At 44.1% G+C, this 24,980-nt stretch overlaps 1 protein-coding gene across 1 annotated transcript in view; it reads right to left on the bottom strand.

The window, feature by feature from the left end:
• Positions 1-5,188: 5,188 nt before the first annotated feature.
• Positions 5,189-24,980, bottom strand: part of LOC135477428 (methylmalonyl-CoA mutase, mitochondrial-like) — a 32,187-nt gene continuing 12,395 nt past the window's right edge. The window contains exons 8-19 of the mRNA XM_064757523.1: positions 24,366-24,445; positions 23,845-23,976; positions 16,613-16,789; positions 15,783-15,866; positions 15,360-15,465; positions 13,241-13,377; positions 11,589-11,714; positions 10,347-10,448; positions 9,011-9,151; positions 8,282-8,409; positions 8,041-8,129; positions 5,189-7,201 (exon numbers count right to left, since the gene is read on the bottom strand). Coding sequence (XP_064613593.1) covers positions 7,119-7,201; positions 8,041-8,129; positions 8,282-8,409; positions 9,011-9,151; positions 10,347-10,448; positions 11,589-11,714; positions 13,241-13,377; positions 15,360-15,465; positions 15,783-15,866; positions 16,613-16,789; positions 23,845-23,976; positions 24,366-24,445 — 1,385 coding nt within the window. The 3' untranslated portion in view covers positions 5,189-7,118. The remainder of the gene's footprint in view (positions 7,202-8,040; positions 8,130-8,281; positions 8,410-9,010; positions 9,152-10,346; positions 10,449-11,588; positions 11,715-13,240; positions 13,378-15,359; positions 15,466-15,782; positions 15,867-16,612; positions 16,790-23,844; positions 23,977-24,365; positions 24,446-24,980) is intronic.

Raw genomic sequence — 24,980 nt, forward strand, 5'->3', positions numbered from 1 at the left:
AGCATGAGCTGGTCTTGAAGTCACAGCGACCACATTGGTGAGAGGCTTCTGGGTCATTACGCTGCGCTAGCGCGCTAACCGACTGAGCCACGGAGGCCCCAGGATGGGTTTGAGCAACGCTGGAATGAGAAACCTATCGCGTTGAAGGATCCGTCCTTTCTTATACAGGGGAAAATTTTTCTTGACCAAGATGTGAAGGCCCATTTTGTGCCGCTGTAACTTCCCCTTCTGAGCCCGCGATAGTGGAAAGTTCCATTTAACACATTCTTGGCACATTCACACAAACACCGAAATAAACCCAGATAGTCACCGCACAGCACGACGCGTCGAATGGCAGGGGTGGTTCGAGTCAGCAGGGACATAAAGGGACCGTAGCATTGGAGCCCGCGTGACTTCTCGGGTGGTTGACGTGGAAACAACTGATTCGGCAGATCGTGCGTACGAAGTTTTATGAACTGGGCAGGTAGTCGTGCTGAATCTCCCCGAGGAAGATGATGTGGGTGCGAAGTAGCAGGTGGTCGGGTGTGGCTTGCTTGAAATCCATCAGCAAATACCCTTGAGGTTCGGCGGTGTCGTCTACAAACTCCTCGCGCACGTACTGCGTCCGCCCTTGAGCCATTTGTTTAGCGATCGTGGTAATTTGAGACGCGTCTTGAGGGTTTTTACACAACACCAAGATGTGTGCGTTCAGACTGATGGTGCGATGATCTTTGGTTTTGTTGAACAAGTTCTGCACGATGTACATCACGCTGATATTGCGGTGGTGGCTGCCTTTGGTAAAGAGTTTTGTCACGTGTTCGTCCGCTTCAGCCATCAAATCGTCCGTTCCCCTGGGTCAAATGCTGACGGGCTGGGCACAACTTCATACTGAACGTTGAGTAACGTGGTGTACAACGGCTGCCATTCCCCGTAACACCAGACGATGCGTTGCGGGGGTAGGTAAATGAGAGCTTGAGCGTGCGCCACAAACTGTTTCACAAACACGGACTTTCCACACCCCGTTGGTCTGCTGACGATGAAGGTAAACGGGTGCTCCAATCGACTATCCATGGAGGAGAAACTGGGTGAGTCAGTTCGGCTGGTCGTTCGGGTGAGGGTGAGGTACCGTGCGGGAGGCTGCTGCGGTCACCGCCGCCGTCGCCGCAGGTGAGGAGGTGTTCGAGGTAGACGGACTGCTACTGCGACTGCTGCTGCTGGTCGCCGCGGGTGAGGAGGGCAAAATAGAGACTGCTACTCCCGCTGGTGCGGCTGCCGTCCCCTGTTGGATGAATAATAGACGGGTGGTCGGTGACGCCAGCGGAGTCGCCCGGGACAGTGCTGTCAAGCCGACGCGCGGTGTCACTCGGCGAAGACGGTGGTGGTGGTGACGACGTCGGCGGCGGCGTCGGGGACAAAGTCTTCCTGAACCAACGGAGGAGCGTCCTGTTCAATTGCACTGGAAGATATTAAAGGGTCGACTGGTCTTGAAGGAGCGCGGCCAATCAACCCACTAAAACTCCACAAGAGAACTCCGAGCACGGCTGCCACGGTACCTTTATTCTCGCGCAAGCCTTGTACCCACTGATCGAGCTCTTGAGATAGGTCGATAGGGAGTGACAATTACCCCCGTCATCCTTGGGTTAAATACGTTTGACGTCTGCGGCTGGCACCCAAGATTTAAAGCTGGCTGGATAACCGACCCACTTTACCCAACAGTATAGTTTTTGTTTGCGGTGTTCCCTTTTAAGATCTTCTCCACCCGATAAAACTTGTCTGCCGCGGCCGTCACCGGTTGCATTTTGGTTTCGTAAAACGCCCTGAGCAACCGTTCTCCGTTCAAGTCCTCCAGTGTGTACAAGACAGGCTGACGAGGGTGGGTGCGGACAATGCGGGATATTTCCGTGCTCCAAATCGGAAGGTACAATTTTTCGAATTTCCCTTTCAGTTAACTTATACGCACGAGATCGCCGGCGCGATAACGGTACATCGATCGTTTGGACGTGGGTGGACCGTACAAGGCTTGACGCACTTGTTCTTTCTGGTTCTAGGTGGCGACTTCGATAGGGGCCCGCGTATACTCCGGTGATACGCTCGATTGTAGCCGCGGACCAGCGCCGGTAAGGCGTCCAGGTACCGACGAGTGTTGTGAGAGGTGAAATATTTATACATGCGTCCTTTCAAATACAGCTAAACCTTTCTATCACGGATGATTTGGTCTCGTTACACGTGTGAAACAAAAACACCCCGCTGTCCTTGGAACGGTCTGTTCAGAAACTCTTTGTCCTCGTCCGTTTGCAGGTACAACGGTCGACGTCCCGTCTTGAAAATGCGTTGAAACGCCTCGATCAGACGAGCACAGGTTTTGGTGCGCAGTGGGGCCACCCAAGCATACTCGGAGAGGACATCGATGCAGGTAGGTAGGTAACGGTTGTCGTCGTTCTCTTTGACAAACGCTACCATGTCGACCAGGGCCGCCTGCCATTGACTGTCTATACCCCCCAACCACAACTCGGTTACGGGGGTAGCACCGTCGAGCAGGTCGGTGCATTGTGTTCGTGTTCTGCTGGGCCAGCCAAACCGACACACAGGCCCGAGTCACTTTGAGTCCATGTTGCCGGCCTGCCTTGAGCAAGGGCTGAACGCCGCTGGACTGTTGGGGTCGTAGTACAATACATGGAGATCGGTATCGACCGGGTCTGAGTCTCTGCCCGCGAGCGTTCTCTGACCCCGCTGGCTGCTGCTGGCTTAGTCTGGTGTCGTCCCTGTGTCCATGTATAGTGAGACAGATATATAACAAAACACGCCAGTGTATCGTGAACATAAAAACCACCTGTTTGTATTTTTTTTAAACCAGTGTACATACATTTAACACGGAGCGTCTATGGGGTAGTGGCTCAGCGTGGTTGGAGGGTAGTCGTACCTCGTACATTAACGTGGTGTAAACAATCTCTAAATAATACTGCTGAATGGGCCGCGGATCCTTGACATGTCGGCAGACGTCTTCAGTGTAAGCTCGCACGACCCTGCAGACGTCCCTGATCTGACATTACCATCCGCAAACATACTACGGCGTACACCCGTGTAGCCTTGAAGGTCGGTGACGGCATCCACCCATTCTTTCCACCTGGGCGTGCTGCGCAGCTTATTCAGGCTAGAAAAGACACCGTCATTTTAGTGCCGTAAGCGACCAAGCCATGCAGCCATCAATCAAAATTCACTTACGGTGAATGACCCATAGCGAAAATAATAATAATAAATACATAAATAACAACTAACACGCGTTGCAGGCGAGAAATAACCAACATGAAGACCGGGGATTCAACGTTAGATTTTTTTTTCTTTTTTTTTTCTTGCATGTGAACTCCAATAATGATGTGTGTCATTTTTCTTCATTGCGAGAAATGTCTCGTAGTGATGCTGGTGAATGAATCACCACCATGAAAGTCCTGGCAATGGTCAATGCTCACAACCTGGTCACATCCCTGTAAAAGACATTGTTAGAATGATCACCGTAGGCCCGGGCAAGGGGGGTAATAGTAGTATGGCCGACACGCAAAAGTGGCGAGGGTTAAGGGGTTCAAAGCGCTTACCCGTCTGCCGGCTGGTTCTGACCAATCATGGAGGGCTTGGGTAGGTTGACTGCCATATACTCCACGTACATCCGGGCGAAGTGAGGGTTGGCCTTTTTGATAGGCGTCTCGTCCAAAAACTAAAGCAGTTGCTACTTCACGTCCTTACCCGCCTCCCAAGGTAAGTGATAGTGCCTTGCGAACCTGGTGCATGAAATTGACGAGCACGGGCCCCTCTTTCTGACAGCAAGCTCTCGGTCTTGTAGCAAGGGGGGAAGGAAGGTCTCGTCGATCGCGCCCGGGTGCGCTTTGCGCTGCATCTGTAGGATGTAGGGGTGGAGAGCCACGTCGCCAGCATTCCACAAGTGAGTCAGCTCCCCCTCCAGCTCTGACTTCAGCGAAGCCGTTTCGGCAGCTCCAGGCTGAATGTGACGGGCTCCGCCTTCACCTTGTTGTCATCATCACCGCCCCAGTCACCACCGGTGCCGGCGGCCTCTTCCTCGGCTGCTACCATCAACATGTCGATGGCATCAACTGGGATGGCTTCTACCAGGTTTCGCCAGTGTGTGAGGTAGTGAGGGTGACACCTTCTTTGGTCGGGACCGTCGGGTCGGTATGCTCTCCATTTCTTCACGTGGACAAGCATGGCGCCATCAGGGGTGGTCAAAGTGGAGAGACACCAGTCGTTGGATAACGGCTGACGCACCGTCAAGCCCGCCTCGGAGATATCCGCAGCCAGTGCCTTCAACCTAGCCCAACCCTCTAGTCGAGAACGACACGCTTGGGTCAGTCAGGGTCTGTGGGACATTGTAGAATCTCAACCATCTTGTCATCACGCACACCAACCCACTGCGACGGGGCAAGCTGAAGCTTGGTCACGGCCTCGCCGGGCGATGGCAGGCACACCCTCTTCTCGGCAGGCTCTGGCAGCAGAGGGTTAGCAGAAGCGGATCGTTTCATACTGACAGCGTAGCGTTTCTCTCTGGGTTGAACGTGGTCTGGCGTTGTGTAGGCAGGTAGGGGAGCCGGAGTAGATTGCTCTCTTCACACACCTTCCTTTTATCCCTTTCACGCGGACGTCATGGAAATTCAGGCGCCAAAACCGCGTGGTCACCCATTGGTCAATTCTGGCATGGATGGAGCTCACCCATTGGTCAGTTTTGGCGCGAATGGAGCTCACCAATTTGTCAGTTTTGACGCCAAATGGAGCTGAACAACCAAACTTTACAAGCCGATGTTTTTGCTACCCTGTCGCTCTTTGGTCCGTCTCGCTCTCGCTCGCTCATGGGTTGCATAGCGCGGACGTCAACGAAATTCACATGCCAAGACAGCGTGGTCACCCACTGGTCCCCTCGCTCATGGGTTGCACAACTATGGTCGGTTTTGGCCCGAAAGAGCTGAAGGAGCTGTACTCAATGGTCCTTTGGCGCGTCTCGCGTGACGTGTGACAAGAAAAGTTGTGTACCACTGTATTAAATATGAACTAAAACTGCTGCTATTATACTTTGTCTTTGAACTGTATTGGCTGAAAATTTAAACATAAACTATGACTTAATACCAGTATTAGCTAATTCACTTTCGGTCAAATGCGAATCAGGCGGCTGATACCGTAACTAAAACCTCACTTTAGCAACTCTTTTCTCAATCCTTGCCTTCTCTGACATCTCATTTTGATGCATCTTCAGGATTTCGGTCGGGACCTGATTACCAGCAAATCTGCTGCGAAGGAACACAGACTAGAGCAGTATACTTCCCCGTGCCAAACTATTCAGTGATCTGAATATTGCAGGTGGAATAGGAAATCTGTGATCACAATAATAAACAGAAAAGGAGAAACACAACCAGGGGGATGAAGCAATAAAGATCTTAATTCTACAAAGATGAACGGTATATACAAGACAATGTGAACCATAAACTACAACATCATACACAGCTGCTTAATCACAACAGTAACAACAAGCTACACAAGTAAGAAACATAAACAACATTTATCTTGAATACTATGAACATGTGCCGTTAAAATATATATAGACATATTGGCAAGACAATTTTGCACCAGCTAACCTCACTGGAGACAAACGATGGTTTAATATAATATGATTCAAAAATCGGAATTTTTTTTTTTTGAGGCTAAGCAAAATATCATTTGGACATGTAGTCACATAAGTATAAGGTTCACGTACTAAATGCGATACAGAGAATGCTCATCTTTTCCATAACGTCGCTCCATAATAGCTATTTCATCCCACAAGAACAGCTTAACACCCTGCTCACGTAATTCCGAATTTCAAGGAAGAAAAACTTGACATTATATGTAGGTACGTGTAGATAACATATATGTATTTACCTTTGTACACTTAGTAACAATCACATGTACAAGCATATCATACACTAAATGTACATGTATGGTATTGTATGTTGCTGATTCTAGCAGGCTGTACATTTTCACTGTGAAACTAACATACACCAAATGAAGGTGTTTCTCTGGTCAACTCTTTTTATTTATTTATTTGATTGTTGTTTTACGCCGTACTCAAGAATATTTCACTTATACGACGGCGGCCAGCATTATGGTGGGTGGAAACTGGGCACAGCCCGGGGGAACCCATGACCATCTGCAGGTTGCCGGCAGGAGAGGAAGCCAGCATGAGCTGGACTTGAAGTCACAGCGACCGCATTGGTGAGAGACTCCTGGGTCATTACACTGCGCTAGCGCGCTAACCAACTGAGCCACGGAGGCCCCTCTGGTCAACTCTAAGACACGTTTCTGTTTCACACGATGCATCATGATGACCTGTGTTTCATCAGCTCTTAGTGATGAACTATAGACAGGTGTCAGTTACACATGATGCATCTTCAAAAATAATCATGATCAGTTCTCAGTGATGAGCACAAGACAGGTGTCCATTACACGTCTTTAGTCCTAACTAAAGGTCAATTAGTTGTATACTGAGATGAAACTGTGGTGTACAAAAGACACAGTTCAGACATTGCGATACAAGGAATTTTGGATGTAACAATGGCTCAAAGTCCTGCTTGACACTAAAAGCGCCATTATACATTCAATTTGTATATATTCTCTTTGACACGATGCAATAATTTAAAAACAAAAAGAGAAGAAATACAAGAGGTATAATGAATGTGTATAGTATATTAAAACAGGATTGTCCAAAGGAGCACAAAATGCTGATATCTACTCCTCTGAGGATGCCTGTATCTAGAAAGTTCACTTGATACGGAGATACTGATAATGTAGCATTACCACCAGGCCATAAACACAACAAGCTGGAAACAGGGTAAGCTACCACCTGAAGCAGGAGGCTATTATTAAACCAATGTGTCCCTGGGCATAGCTAATGGTACATGAGGAGTGTGTGTGTTAATCTGCCTCCGTCATTATTGGTACAGACACCATCTGTCATTACATGAATCACTAATGACATCATTAGCCAGGCATTACCATCTCTGTTTACACCCTTAAATCACTATCATGAGTCAGCCATTATCATCTGTGTTTACACCCTTCAATCACTAGCATGAGTCAGGCACTGCCATCTGTGTTTACACCCTTCAAGCTGCCTGGGAATTTTTTTTAGAAGGTCCGCTTTCAATGAAGTCCAAAACCTGGACAGCAGCTTCTGGAATTCGGGTCCCTGGAAAATAACAAAGGTAAGTAGCTAAAATTGAAGTCGATGTATGTATGTATGTATATATGTATGTATGCTTGGAGCTTAATGTCTTACTTAACAATCTTTCAGTCACGAAGATGAGGAGTCATGAGGTGTGTGTACTTATACTGTGTTTCCTTGAGGTAGGGCACGTCCATGCTGTTAATGTGCTGCCACGACTGAAGCATCATGCCAAAGACACCAGACATGGCACCCCACCCAGTCACATTAAACTGACACCAGGCCAACCAGTCATGTTTCCTTGCTCTAACCTGAACACCAATTGAGGCAGCAACAAGCACCATGTTTAAAGTCTTTGGTATGACCTGAACCAGGTGTTATGAAGCTGATGAAAATACTAAATGTACTGGACTGTGTTTCGAGGCGAGTCAAGAAACAACAGTTCTATTAGTTCTATTTGTGTACCACATGTACAGCATAAAACAAGAAAGTTTGACTTCCATGATGGAGATCAAGTGAACTTCTGACTGAGGCTGCATACAAATGTCATTCAACTCCAGATCAAATATCCACTCCTGGCTGTGTCAAAATGGTTTTACTTCTTCCAAGCCCAGGGACAGTGAAATGTGAGTCAAAAGACATTGTTACCTATGTATCTATGTACACACACCAAATCAAAACTGCATATGATAAAAAACACACTGGCGATATAGCCTGAACAGGGATATGGATGGTGAAAATCTCTGGTCCATAATACGCTCCACCTATTTGTACAAGCTATGGCGGTGGGTGCCTGGAAGGCTAATAAGCATAAAAATCTAAAAAAAGTTCTGGTATATTCACTGAATATAGCCCCGACTGACCTGGTCCAAAGATGGCCGCACAGCCTGCCTTGTAGAGGAAATCATAGTCTTGAGGGGGGATAACTCCTCCTGCCACAACCACAATATCACTGAAACCACAAACAACCATATGCAGACATCCTCAAAATTCAATACGATTAAGAAATACAGGCTTGCTTTTGTTGCAATAAAATACCTGGGAAACTTCAATCACTGCAATCCTCTCTGTACTTACGATCACTGTACTACCCTTGATACTTACGATCGCCCGTGCTCCTTGAGAGCCTTCACCAGTTCAGGTACAAGAGTTTTGTGCCCTGCAGCCAGAGAGCTAATTCCAACCACGTGGACATCTGCATCAATTGCCTGCTGGGCAGCTTCTCTTGGGGTCTAGAAATGCAGGGAATTGCACGTACATGAAAAATGTCAATATTTACATACAACAGGCACCCAAATGATACAGTAATATTGGTAAGCTTTAACATAATATAGAAGACAACCAAAATAAATAAAACAAATGGTTAAGCGTAAATGGTGAAATCCGGCTTCATGTCAATTTAACTCAGTAACTATTTTATTTGAACTGTTCATGCCTATGTAAATGCTTAGTGAATAGTTACAATTTACAAGCCCCCTGGCACCATGGCTAATAAGCAGAATTAGGTAAAATAACACACTGTCATGGTAATTGTAATTTATCAGGCATAACTAGTCCAGATGAATCAACCCAAACAAGCTCTTACCCAAACAGTTACATAACGTTTAGAACATTAATATCAGCTGGTATACTTCCCCATGACGGGGCTAGTATCCAAGCCCCATCCGGCGAGGGTCCAGTGGCCAGCTAAGCCCCGGAAACTCTTGCCATTAATATTGCTGGGGGTGCTTCAGAACTGATGCCCATACTATACTGCTTCCTCAAAGTTCGTCTTATTTAAACTCCTGGCTGCAGACATGTCACAAATCTAAAGTTTACGGGGGATTTCCTTACAGCGAACAGGGGTCCAATGTCAACATCAAATCCAAGGTCGGCGAACCCTGTGGCAATGACCTTCCCACCGCGATCATGACCATCCTGTCCGACCTTGGCCACCAGTATCCGGGGGCGTCGACCCTCATTCTCCGCAAACTCCTACATAAGGGCAGACAAACAGAAGTAAGGGGCCTATACTGAACACAAATAAATACAGATTATCCAATAACTATTCAACACTGCTTGGTTTTAATTCCACATTCTTAATACGTGTACATGTTCCAATAGTGACTTTGGGCTTCAAGCCTCAGAGAAACCATCCTGCTATATTTCTTCTCACTACCGCACTCACTAGCTCACTAGAATGTTAAGGTCTCTAACAATGCTCAGCAATAAGGAGCTTCAGGGCATATATCTGTTTAAAGGATAATAAACTGAAGTTGAAAAAAGCAATGTCAGAGCAATTATGTCAAATATACTTAGGATGTTTATTTATTTACTTTTATTTAATTGGTGTTTTAAGAAATACTCAGGAATACTTCACTTATGCTCCAGTCCCCCGCGTTATGATGATAGGAAACGGGACAGAGCTGGCAGGAAACCCATGACAATTCCACAGGTTACTGACCTTCATGCATACGCCTGGAGAAGATGCCAGCATCAGCTGGACTTGAACTCACAGCTACTGCATTAGTGCGGTGGCTCCTGGGTTATTGCGCTGTGCTAACCCTCTTGGCCATGGAGATCAATTAGCATGTTTAGAAAACACTTGACATGAAGGATAGTTTGTAAGTATTTTGCCCAATATCACTGATCTGACCTGGGCACACAGGTTTCCTCCACTTAGAAAACTGACTACAAATCATGTAAGTAATGTAATTGAAAAAATTCTTCAATATGGCATTAAACAATCATCAAATAAAAAACAAAAGGAATATAACTCAATGTTATTTTAAAATATGTTCATTTTTGACAATGTTTTAAACAATCATTTTACACTGTATATGTGCACAGAGAGCAAATCGCCACCTTAGTAACAAAGGGGGCACCGTGAAAATGGCTGAGGCAGTCAAGAACAATCTAGGAGCAAGGTGGAGTCAGTCAAAGAGGTGGAGTCAGTCAAAGAGGTGGTGTCTACAGTTGAGTCTGTGGAGCAGAGTGACATGTGTGCATGGTTTATTAAAGCATTGATGTGGGGGGTGTCTGGAGTACACCAGCCCAAATTTACCAGGTACCAGAGAAACACCCTTACTTGTAGCCACAGCCAAAACGGCGAGAGCTGGACTTGAACCCCCAGCCTCTCATTCACAACACTCACACACTGCACATGTTCACGTGAAATTTGTGTTGTTACCTGAACCCTCTTGGTGACAGCGGCAATCTCTTCTCCCTCCCCAAACTCGGACTTGTAAGCTCCACTCACCAGCCGACTGGTGGCCACATGGCGACCAAACACCTGGCCAAACAGACAAGTGTTACTCTGTACATGTAGTTACTCTAGGTATCTGATTACACATATAATTACTCTATGTATCTAGTTACACATGTAGTTACTCAGTGTATCTGGTTACACATAGAGTTACTCTATGAATCTGGTTACACCTATAGTTACTCCACTGATCTGGTTACATATATTTTCTACATGTATGTCCTCAACAAGGTATGTTCAGCACTATTAGCTACTTGGTTCCTCAATGACAGGATGCATAAAATATATGACATGAGTGACCCTCATGCGACTGCAGTGCAGTCACTTACTCTGATCATGAGATAGAATTACTCTGAAAGCTAAAGGAAACAGTGAGTGAGTGAGTGAGTGCTTGGGGTTTAACGTCGTACTCAACAATTTTTCAGTCATATGACGACGAAGGAATCATTAGGGTGCATGCACGTGTAATGTGCCTCCTTGTTGCAGGACGGATTTCCAAAGCTCTTTTATTTAGTGCTGCATCACTGAGACGACTTACCGAAGGCAAGTAAGCCGCCCCGCCCGAGCCATTATACTGATACGGGTCAACCAGTTGTTGCACTATCCCCTTCATGCTGAACGCCAAGCGAGGAAGTTACAACTTCCTCTTTTAAAGTCTTAGGTGTGACTCGACCAAGGATTGATCCTGGATCTACCGGTCCCGAAGCGGACGCTCTACCAACTGTGCCATCCGGGCCGGTCAAAGGAAACAGTGAAATACATATACATAATAGTATATTCTTTATGGTGGGTTAAACTTGAAGATGCTACCGGTTGGGGTAATTTTTGTACAATTTCAGGTCAACCTCCCGTAAGACACCACTATTTATTTATTTATTTATTTATATATCTCCAGGTGTTTTACACCTTACTCAAGAATACGACAGCAAGCATTATGGTTGCAGGAAACTAGCCAGATGAAAAGTATAACCATCTCCTCGTTGTTGACAGACCTTCCAACCGCAGAGGAGTCCAGTTTGTACTAGACTTGAACTCAGTGACCGCATTGGTCATAAGCCCCTGAGCTACCCTGCTGTGGTAGGACACTAACCATGGCGGCCCCTCCACACAGCGCTACAGGTACATGTACATATAGATACTTGAGTTCTTTGACACGCAAGATCAGACCTTTTCCATGGCATCTGAGATTTCGCCGACAGAGCATCTATTCCTGGCCGCTTCGATGCTCCTCTCCAGTAAGTTACCCGTCCCGGACTCTGCAGTGGCGGTGATCGCATCCAGAGAGGCCTGGGCCTGGGGACAAAGGGACGCACGATGTTATAGTGTTAATGCACATGGTGATGACAGCACACTGACAATAAGGTACATTTTCCTGTTTAATGGCGACTCGGGTCCAAGCTGGATTGACTGATGTTCTCTTATAATACACAAGTACCACATCACCAGTCTGCACACAAATCACCATCACAGAGGCAGGAATGATCCACGCACTACAAAACTTACTTTAAGAGGCAAAGTAAAGGCTGAACCTAGCTCTATTTCAAGCACCTGAGTTCCTCTCAAGAAGCAAGAGATGATAAATAACATGTAGCTAAATGGGCCAAATGCTAATTTTTGCAGATTCCAAAAGTTTAAACTAATACTGGTACAAGACACTGAAACTGTCATATCTTTTCCTGAAACAATTTCATATCTAAAAATCTTTTTTATGTTTAAATCGTCTTTAATGCCTATCTTTCGTGGATTAAATTCATTTTCTTTTCACATCCAGAACTCTAGTCACGTGAACAAAGCGTTTGGTGACCTTTGACTTAGAACAGCCATAACACCACTGCAAAAATATGGATACAAAGATGTTTTGTGGTATGTTTCGCCTTGCAACCATACACTCAACCAAAACTTCTCGGCACACTCACACCAAATCGATCCATGTTTGAATGTCCTGGAGAACAGCACAACAGTATTAGAAGGCTGCAGAGTGGGCCTTCGTAAAGGTAGAAAAGAGGAAAACAATGAAAAGTTCTGAGTACTGCAAAGCAATGATCAGGGGCATTACACTATAGCAAGTGAACGATAGATGAAGCTTTAAGGTTAGGTATCCAGAGATGTTCTGGTCCAGCTTGTGCATGTTGGCAAGGCCAAGAAGTACACTGACATACATTGTCTGCAGAAATGGATTATAGACAACCATAACATACAGCAGACATCTCAAATAGGCGTTGAAAGGTGCTGGAGCCCTCTCTCTGAAATTAAAGTGCGGAGGTTAAGAAACCTACCCCCATCCGCCCTGCTTCGCTCTGCAATAATGTTTTTTTTTTTCTATTGACCAAAGGACATTGGCTGGATAAAAATGCTTAATAAATAAAGGACAACGTGCAATTTATCCCAGATTCATCCCAAGTTTTTCTACCTGAACTGCATCTGCAGTGATATAAATGTTGAGAGTTTCCTGGGCCAAGACGGCCCCTGAACCCTCACTAAATGCGCAGGGATACTACTTACACTGCCTCAGCCCTCTCTGAATGTTCCACCGTACCTGTCTCATGCACATGTATTGAGGACAGCACATTAAGAACCCAGCAGTGCAGGGCACAAACAGGCTTGCAGATGCTTACCCGTCCCTGAATCTGCAGTGGCGGTGATCGCATCCAGGGAGGCCTGGGCCTGGGGACAATGGGGTGCACGATGTTATAGTGTTAATGCACATGGTGATTGACTGATGTTCTCTTATAATTCTTAAGTACCACATTACCAGTCTGCAGATGGGGCTATGTTTGTATATTTACAAGGGAACACAGCCCCACAGCACTATACTATACCTTGTCGTTGTCTCTATTGGCACGCAGGGCCTTGAGCTTGTTGACCTGAGATTCCCGCACCTTGGTGTTGTCAATACACAGCACATCTACTGGACTTTCTTCCTTCAGGCGGTACTTGTTAACCCCAACTATCACCTCTGTAACAGAAACAGACAGAAGCCAATGGCTGTCACCATAAAACAACACTGAGTATCACCCCTTTGTTCACTATACACAGCATTGTAAATTAGCTTTTCTCAGCTCACATTTAGGTTAGGAGTCAACATGTGGTTGTCTCCACTTACTTAAACAATCGTCTAGCCTGGCCTGTCTCTTGTGGCATAGAGTGGCTAAGCATAGAGAGCTGCAAAAGGTGTGGGGTTGATCAGCAGTTCACTTCTCTGTAGTTGTCTCCCCTTACCTAAACCACTGCCTCTCCTGGCTTGTCGTTTGACAACTCACAATTTGGTAAATGTCTATGCTTACTTAAGCTGCGGTCTATTCCAACCTGTTCACTACTCTGTGGCTGTCTCCCCTTACCTAAACCATTGTCTCTCCTTGCTTGTCGCCAATTTAAAATAGACATGTACCTACTGCCTTCCTTTGAGATTACATCTCTAACAGACTTGGGCGCCATACTTGTGCATTATGTCAGCTGATCTGAAATGACTACTTTCGCCTTATGTAAAAATCTACACGCGATGGCGAACTGACAGAACTGTTGAGCAGTGTGCTGTTTACAGGCGTTTGTGGGTATTATTATCATCTCCGTCCATGCTCAAGCTGAACCATGGCAATTTAAATAGATTTACACACTTTCCCCTTGATTTTGCATAACAGAATTCATAGGAGATACAACAATAGTTATTGTGAATTCTTCACTGTGTTCTCGACGCTGGATGACCCATGTCATAAGCTGATGTACAAGACTTTTACCATACCCAGTCGATTGGACTGCAATGACATCTCTTTTCTCACCTTCCGCATGAAGAGCAGTGACCTGTTTTGCCTCTAACGCCACCGATGGCCTTGGCAAAAGCGATTACTTCTTCGAACTCTCTGCTCATGCCGTCTTTTGTGAGCGCCACCATGTTGAATAACTTAATATCCATTAGCTAATATGTGAGTAAATAGTTCAATTTTATTTTGGATGTTTTAAATTAATTCAGATGCAGGTAGTTGCTTGATTTTATACCATTAATACTGATTTAGCCTGATGGAATCTGAAAATACTTATTAAATATCTGACACTCCTCTATCAACCATTATCCCCAAATTTGGGGGGAAATCACCTCGCACGGCGCCCATCTATGCACAGGCCCGGTCTCGGTACCTTAGTATCACATAGAAAGGCGCGGGATGTCGAATGGCTTGTTGCTTTACAGCTCACAACTCGGTAGTTGTCTCCCCTTATCTATGCTACAGTCTCCTCCAGCCAGTTCACTGCTCTGTGCATGTCTGTCCTTTTCTACAAGTAAGCACTGTCAATCCTGGCATGTCAATTGGCAATGCATTACCCTGTGATCGACTTCCCTTACCGTCTATCGCAGAAAATTCACTCCCGACCAGTTCATTACTCTGTGGTTATCTCCCCTTACCTATATGTAATCATTGTCTCACCTGGCCTGTCGTTTGGCAGCTCACTACTGAGGTTGTCTCCCTTAACCTAAGCCACCCTCTGTCACAACCACATCCTCCTTACAGTGCATGCGCCGCTCTCTACCGTTCGCTTTACAACACTGCCACCACTAAAAAAGCTTGACCTTTAGAGCCTATGAGACACACATAGGCTTGTTTAGGCTTAGCCTCATCATGTGTGTCTTCCCACAGAACTATTAAATCAGCATTCATCGATAAAATTGTTCCAGGTTTGGGTTAGTATCATATGTTGTACATACTCTAGATCAAAAGAATGCATGTGTATAAAGTATTATTAGAGACAAAGGTTGAGACGGATTGTTTGTATTTTCTGACATCACTTCCTGCCTCATCAACATGACCCCAGTACCCTCGGTGCTGTTCAAGATTTCTGTACAACATTTTCTATTGGTGGCAGTAATGTAAAGTGAAAGGTGGAGAGGGAAGCATGTACTGTAAACGGTTCCATCCAGCTCACAACTCAGTGGTTGTCTCCCCTTACCTAAGCCACTGTCTATCCTCGCCTGTCGCTTAGCAGCACATTCCTCAATCCTCAACTTAGGCATCCCCGACTCCACAGCCTTGGCCATACCTCCCATCTCTTCAATCTGCATCAAGCAACAACAGCAGCATGACATCATGATGGGAAAAATTCTAAAAATATCAACACTGCATAGGCCTGGCCCTATATCTATTGAATGCCTTAAGATTTTAAACACAAAAACTCACACAAAGACATAATTAGAATGTTTAGCGCTACAAGGATTAAAAATTGAGGAGTGATTGTTCACTGCAGAGCCATAATTTATGATTTTAATCTAATACATAGAAAAATAATGGGAGACTTAAAATCTCGAATTGCCAAGTTAAAGCTTTTCAAAGAAGAGCCAATAATTTCATTTGTCCACCTAAATGTACGCCTTACCTCATTGATGACCTGGAGAGCAGCGTCGTGCAGTTCCTGTGTCAGACTCTCCATCATGAATGAGCCTCCCCAGGGATCTGCCACCTGACAACACACAGAAGCCGCTTAATTCTCAAAGATTAACTATAAATTACATGTGCAGGGGCATGTGGTTTATAGGGAAAGCATTATGTCTTCTTTAGGAATAATATACTGTACATGTAGTTATTCGGTCTGCTTAAAAAAATTCAGGATTGATTTGCAATGCAGCAAGGTAGTTACAAGTGTGTATTGTGTGACACTTTGTGTGTATTTCCTGACACTTTTTCGTGTGTAACATGACACTTTTTCGTGTGTAATATATGACACTTTTTCGTGTGTAATATGTGGCACTTATTGGGTGCGCTTCCAAAGCTTTTTGTGTGTTATGTGATGTTTCTTGTATGTGCTTTTTGAATGAATGAATGCTCAGGGTATAACATCGTACTTAACAATTTTTCAGTCATATGACGATGAATCCTTAGGTGTGTGTATACATAATATACTGTGTTGAGTCCATGCCGCCAAACCGCTGCCGCCACTGAAGTATCATGCCCAAGACATTAGACATGACATCCCTACTGGTCATATTATCCTGATATGACCAGACCCGGGTTTGATCCTCGGTCTCCTGATTGCTAGGCAGATGTTCTAATCATTAGGACACAAAAGTGGTCTCAACACTTTTTGTGTGTGCTATTACATTACTATTTAGCTCATGGAAATATGTCTGTAAATAGGGCTGTATATGTCAGTGTACATATGTGAGTGTAAATATGAGGCTGTAAATGTGAGTGTAAATATGGCTGTACCTTGGGGATGCCAGACTCTTCCTGCAGCAGGATCTGTGTGTTGCGAGCAATGCGGGCGCTGAAGCGTGTCGGTAAGCCCAGCGCTTCGTCAAATGAGTTGGTGTGTAGAGACTGCGTACCTCCAAAAATGGCAGCCATGGCCTCTATTGTAGTCCGCATGATGTTGTTGTATGGGTCCTGTCACACAAAAAAACCATTACCACTAATCATGCTATTCTAATTCAGCTGTTTAATTTATTTATTTATTTGATTGGTGTTTTTGTGCCGAACTCAAGAATATTTCATTTATTCGACGGCAGCCAGCAAATATTTTAGGAGGAAACCCAGGACCATCAGCAGGTTGTTGCCAGACCTTCTCATGGACTGCTGGAGAGGAAGCCAATGTGAGCTGGACTTGAACTTACAGCGACCGCATTGGTAAGAGGCTCCTGGGACATTGCCCTGTGCTGGCGTGCTAAACCCCTCAGCCACAGAGAAGTCGGTTTATGTATGGTGGAAAGCAGAGTGCCAGGAGTAAACCACTGACTTTTGAGGGTGATCTAACCTTAAATTTGATAGCCAGGTGATCAAAGAGATTGTCAGTAGGCAAAACTTCATCTCAATACATGAAGCACTGAATCATATTTAATACCCTAAGACGGAATCTAATACAGAATACAGATGTGAAGTCAGGAATAACTTCATAACTATCAGATGTGAAGTCAGGAATGACTTCATAACTATCTCTAACAGTTCACACTCATCCCTCATACATCACATTTACATGTCTGTCTAAACTTATCACACTTATATCTAACTGATCACGCTTACATGTATCTCTTGCACATTACACTGTATCTCTTGCACATTACACTGTATCTCTTGCACATTACACTCATCTGTAACTGATCACACTTACATGTATCTCTTGCACATTACACTGTATCTTTTGCACATTACACTTATCTGTAACTGATCACACTTACATGGATCTCTTGCACACTACACTGTATCTTTTGCACATTACACTTATTTGTAACTGATCACACTTACATGTATCTCTCACACATCACGCTGTATCTCTGGCACATCACAATTATCTCTAACTGATCAGACTTACATGTATCTTCGCACATTATACTGTATCTCTTGCACATTACACTTATCTCTAATTCATCATACTTACATGTATCTCTTGCACATTACACTGTATCTCTTGCACATTTCCCTTATCTCTAACTGATCAGACTTACATGTATCTCTCACACATTACACTTTATCTCTGGTACATCACACTCTAACTGATCACTTACGTGTACTGTAAGGTACTTATTATTCGCTGGCATTAATTTTCATGAATTTTCTCCAAAATAATGTTTGCGGCAATTAATTTTTACATATTTAAGAGAATACTGAAAAACAGATCTTAAAATCTTAAAATTTTCCAAGATATAATATCTCCGAAATTATTCAAGTATGTAAAACACATTTCATCATGGGTGGCTTTAATCCTTCTTTGTTTCCTGCTGTGTCGCTAATCCTCGTGATCTGGATTAGAGATTAAAACAATGGGGGATAGATTATCACTACGTGAGAAGATTACTTTTGCACCTACCGTGAGCAGTACTCAAACAGGTATCGCTTTTTTCCGAATCACTGATGAGCACTTTTAAACACCTGGCAAAGTGACCTGTCACCTTTTGGGCAGTTCAATGTAAAACATATGAATTTCTTCTTTATCAAGCAACACGGAAAGTTTTGCATTGTTTTCAGTTTTAATGGTCCTCTGTAGCAGGTCAGACACTGCAAACATAGCCGTAGGTCTCAAACGGTCATTGTGTTGTTATGCACACTTCACAGTTTTTTAAAAGCTCACTCATTGGACCACAGAGGAGACACAGCCAATGGGATGGCATATATCAGAGCAACATTCATTAGAAGCCAGTACATGCTGGTATCTACTTTTCTTTCACTTTACGGGTATAGCGAAGATTGATCAAACTAAGGATGAATAAACTCCCACTTTGTTTTATACCCACCAAGCCTTAGCACCAGAGTTTGTATATATTTAAACCATAATTTCCCTTCCCTGCTGTTAAAAAATTTAGCTGGCCCATCTGGCTTCTTAGCGCAACTCCCGTCAGCCCGGCAAAGATTTCACTTCATTATTACTACTACCTGTAGTATATGATTCAATACTGGATATTTTTTTCACTGGAATTACTTTTCGTGCTAAATTATTATTGGTAAAATTAAAAGTTAAGTACTTTACAGTATGTCTCGCACCTTACACTGTCTCTCTCACAGATCATACTTATCCCTAACTGTTCACACATGCATCTCTCTCACATTATACTTTATCTCTCATACATCCCACTTACGCCTAACAGATACAGTAACACTTATCTCTCACATATCCCACTTACACCTAACATACAGTAACCCTTATCTCCCACACATTCCACTTACACCTAACAGATACAGTAACACTTATCTCTAACACATCCCTCTTACGCCTAACAGATACAGTAACATTCATCTCTCATACATCCCACTTACGCCTAACAGATACAGTAACCCTTATCTCCCACACATCCCACTTACACCTAACAGATACAGTAACACTTATCTCTCACACACCCCACTTACGCCTAACAGATACAGTAACACTCATCTCTCATACATCCCACTTACGCCTAACAGATACAGTACCCCTTATCTCTCACACATCCCACTTACACCTAACAGATACAGTAACACTTGTCTCTCACACATCCCACTTACACCTAAGATACAGTAACGCTTATCTCTCGCACATCCCACTTATGCCTAAAAGATACAGTAACCTTTATCTCACACATCCCACTTACGCCTAAAAGATACAGTACCCCTTATCTCCCACACATCCCACTTACTCCTAACAGATACAGTAACACTTATCTCTAACACATCCCGCTTATGCCTAACAGATACAGTGACCCTTATCTCTCACACATCCCACTTACACCTAAAAGATACAGTACCCCTTATCTCCCACACATCCCACTTACGCCTAACAGATACAGTAACACTTATCTCTAACACATCCCGCTTATGCCTAACAGATACAGTAACACTTATCTCTCACACATCCCACTTACTCCTAACAGATACAATAACACTTATCTCTAACACATCCCGCTTATGCCTAACAGATACAGTAACCTTCATCTCTCACACATCCCACTTACACCTAACAGATACAGTAACACTTATCTCTCACACATCCCACTTATGCCTAACAGATACAGAAACCTTTATCTCTCACACATCCCACTTACGCCTAACAGATACAGTAACACTTATCTCTCACACATCCTACTTATGCCTAACAGAGTAACCCTTACCTCTCACACATCCCACTTACGCCTAACAGATACAGTGACACTTATCTCTCACACATCCCACTTATGCCTAACAGATACAGTAACACTCATCTCTCATACATCCCACTTATGCCTAACAGATACAGTAACCCTTATCTCTCACATCCCACTTACCCCTAACAGATACAGTAACCCTTATCTCTCACACATCCTACTTACGCCTAACAGAGTAACCCTTATCTCTCACACATCCCACTTATGCCTAACAGACACAGTGACAGTTATCTCTCACACATCCCACTTATGCCTAACAGAGTAACCCTTGTCTCTCACATCCCATTTACGCCTAACAGAGTAACCCTTATTTCTCACACATCCCACTTACGCCTAAAAGATACAGTAATGCTTATCTCTCATACATCCCACTTACGCCTAACAGAGTAACCCTTATCTCTCAAACATCCCACTTACGCCTAAAAGACACAGTGACACTTATCTCTCACACATCCTACTTACGCCTAACAGAGTAACCCTTATCTCTCACACATCCCACTTATGCCTAACAGACACAGTGACAGTTATCTCTCACACATCCCACTTATGCCTAACAGAGTAACCCTTGTCTCTCACATCCCATTTACGCCTAACAGAGTAACCCTTATCTCTCACACATCCCATTTACGCCTAACAGAGTAACCCTTATCTCTCACACATCCCACTTACGCCTAACAGATACAATCACACTTATCTCTCATACATCCCACTTACGCCTAACAGATACAGTAACCCTTATCTCTCACACATCCCACTTACACCTAACAGATACAGTGACACTTATCTCTCACACATCCCACTTACACCAAACAGATACAGTAACACTTATCTCTCACACATCCCACTTACGCCTAATAGAGTAACCCTTATCTCTCACACATCCCACTTATGCCTAACAGATACAGTAACCTTTATCTCTCACACATCCCACTTACGCCTAACAGATACAGTGACGCTTATCTCTCACACATCCTACTTACGCGTAACAGAGTAACACTCATCTCTCATACATCCAACTTTTCCGTAACAGATACAGTGACACTTATCTCTCACACACCCCACTTATGCCTAACAGATACAGTAACCCTTATCTCTCACACATCCCACTTACGCCTAACAGATACAGTGACACTCATCTCTCATGCATCCCACTTACGCCTAACAGATACAGTAACACTTATCTCTCACACATCCCACTTATGCCTAACAGAGTAACCCTTATCTCTCACACATCCTACTTACACCTAACAGAGTAACCCTTATCTCTCACACATCCCACTTACGCCTAACAGATACAGTAAACCTTATCTCTCACACATCCCACTTACGCCTAACAGAGTAACCCTTATCTCTCACACATCCCACTTACACCTAACAGATACAGTGAAACTTATCTCTCATACATCCCACTTATGCCTAACAGACAGAGTAAGCTTTATCTCTCACACATCCCACTTACACCTTACAGATACAGTGACACTTATCTCTCACATATCCCACTTATGCCTAACAGAGTAACCCTTATCTCTCACACATCCCACTTACACCTAACAGATACAGTGACACTTATCTCTCACACACCCCACTTATGCCTAACAGATACAGTAACACTTATCTCACACACCCCACTTACGCCTAACAGATACAGTAACCCTTATCTCTCACATATCCCACTTATGCCTAACAGAGTAACCCTTATCTCTCACACATCCCACTTACACCTAACAGATACAGTGACACTTATCTCTCACACACCCCACTTATGCCTAACAGATACAGTAACACTTATCTCACACACCCCACTTACGCCTAACAGATACAGTAACCCTTATCTCTCACACATCCTACTTACGCCTAACAGAGTAACCCTTATCTCTCACACATCCCACTTACGCCTAACAGATACAGTGACACTTATCTCTCATACATCCCACTTATGCCTAACAGACAGAGTAAGCTTTATCTCTCACACATCCCACTTACACCTTACAGATACAGTGACACTTATCTCTCACATATCCCACTTATGCCTAACAGAGTAACCCTTATCTCTCACACATCCCACTTACACCTAACAGATACAGTGACACTTATCTCTCACACACCCCACTTATGCCTAACAGATACAGTAACACTTATCTCACACACCCCACTTACGCCTAACAGATACAGTAACCCTTATCTCTCACATATCCCACTTATGCCTAACAGAGTAACCCTTATCTCTCACACATCCCACTTACACCTAACAGATACAGTGACACTTATCTCTCACACACCCCACTTATGCCTAACAGATACAGTAACACTTATCTCACACACCCCACTTACGCCTAACAGATACAGTAACCCTTATCTCTCACACATCCTACTTACGCCTAACAGAGTAACCGTTATCTCTCACACATCCCACTTACGCCTAACAGATACAGTAACCTTTATCTCTCACACATCCCACTTACGCCTAACAGATACAGTGACGCTTATCTCTCACACATCCTACTTACGCGTAACAGAGTAACACTCATCTCTCATACATCCCACTTATGCCTAACAGACACAGTGACACTTATCTCTCACACATCCCACTTACGCCTAACAGATACAGTAACCTTTATCTCTCACACATCCCACTTACGCCTAACAGATACAGTGACGCTTATCTCTCACACATCCTACTTACGCATAACAGAGTAACACTCATCTCTCATACATCCCACTTATGCCTAACAGACACAGTGACACTTATCTCTCACACACCCCACTTATGCCTAACAGATACAGTAACCTTATCTCTCACACATCCAACTTACGCCTAACAGATACAGTGACACTCATCTCTCATACATCCCACTTATGCCTAACAGATACAGTAACACTTATCTCTCACACATCCTACTTACACCTAACAGATACAGTAACACTTATCTCTCACACATCCTACTTACACCTAACAGATACAGTGACACTTATCTGTCACACATCCTACTTACACCAAACAGATACAGTGACGCTTATCTCTCACACATCCTACTTACGCATAACAGAGTAACACTCATCTCTCATACATCCCACTTATGCCTAACAGACACAGTGACACTTATCTCTCACACACCCCACTTATGCCTAACAGATACAGTAACCTTATCTCTCACACATCCAACTTACGCCTAACAGATACAGTGACACTCATCTCTCATACATCCCACTTATGCCTAACAGATACAGTAACACTTATCTCTCACACATCCTACTTACACCTAACAGATACAGTAACACTTATCTCTCACACATCCTACTTACACCTAACAGATACAGTGACACTTATCTGTCACACATCCTACTTACACCAAACAGATACAGTGACACTTATCTCTCACACATCCTATTTACGCCCAACAGAGTAACCCTTATCTCTCACACATCCCACTTACGCCTAACAGATACAGTAACACTTATCTCTCACACATCCCACTTACGCCTAACAGAGTAACCCTTATCTCTCACACATCCCACTTACGCCTAACAGAGTAACCCTTATCTCTCACACATCCCACTTATGCCTAACAGAGTAACCCTTATCTCTCACACATCCCACTTATGCCTAACAGATACAGCAACACTTATCTCTCACACACCCCACTTATGCCTAACAGATACATTAACCCTTATCTCTCGCACATCCCACTTACGCCTAACAGAGTAACTCTTATCTCTCGCACATCCCACTTACACCTAACAGATACAGTGACACTTATCTCTCACACATCCCACTTACGCCTAACAGATAAGAGTAACCCTTATCTCTCCTCCATTACACTATCTATAACATACCTGTTCAGTCAGCGACCAGCCAGACGTCTGGGAATGGGCCCTCAGTAACAGCGACTTTGAATTCTTCGGCTGAAACTTCTCTTTCATCAGAGTAGCCCACAAACGCCGAGCGGCCCGCATCTTGGCAATTTCCTACGGGAAGAACTTCTTATTTGTGAGCCGTCTTTAGGTGTGAGACACAGTAACTGATGGTGGGAGTAGCTGCTTCATCATATGTTACCCCTAATGTTAGCTCAAGTCTGTTGTTTAGTATTATGAAGACATCCACATGCGTATGAGCCCGTGTGATTTACAACCAATACTAAAGACATTCATGTCACTAGCAACTGGCAATGGCCAACTTCAACAACATCAACTTTTCATAACCTGTAATTTCCTTGTTTTCAGTATTTGGCACTGAAAATGTTACAGTTTTTTCTATGCACAATAGCCTTCCAAAAGCAATAAGATGTAACTACAGCTTTCCTATAAAGAAGTGAAAGATAAGATCGCACACATTATGATAATGGTTTACAGGTTACCATGTAGAAGTTCATGCCTACTCCCCAGAAGAAGGACAGACGTGGAGCAAAGTCATCCACATTCAGGCCTCGATTAACACCTGGAACGAACAACAGGGGAGATAAGTGTGAGCATACCCAGATGTTGTCATGGAAATCAAAAATACAACAATTAAAATGCATCCTCCAAACACAGGCCTGTTTTTATCCAAATGTGGCATGAAGAAGTAATGGCTTTGAAAATTTATTCATGTATTTATTTGATTGGTGTTTTAAGCCATACTAAAGAATATTTCACTTGTACAACAGTGGCCAGCATTACTGTGGGAGGAAATAGGCAGGGCTTGGGAGAAACCCACAACCATCTGCAGGTTGCTGCCAAACATGTAAGCAGGGTCATAAGAAGGGTCAATAGGTTAATGTAGCCGTTAATAATCAGGTGTAAATTTACATTCCATATAAAGTCACAGTTGTCTTGCACTCATGTTTATGTGACATAATGGCAGACATTTGACCAGCTGATTGCTGTCACTGTACAGAACCTATTCCATCATGTCCAGCCCATAATACAGAACACATCATACAAACATACTGGAGGCCATGGGCTTACCTGTGTGTACATACTGGAGGCCATGG

This window comes from Liolophura sinensis, chromosome 11 (assembly GCF_032854445.1).
Source record: "Liolophura sinensis isolate JHLJ2023 chromosome 11, CUHK_Ljap_v2, whole genome shotgun sequence".
Lineage (NCBI taxonomy): Eukaryota > Metazoa > Mollusca > Polyplacophora > Chitonida > Chitonidae > Liolophura > Liolophura sinensis.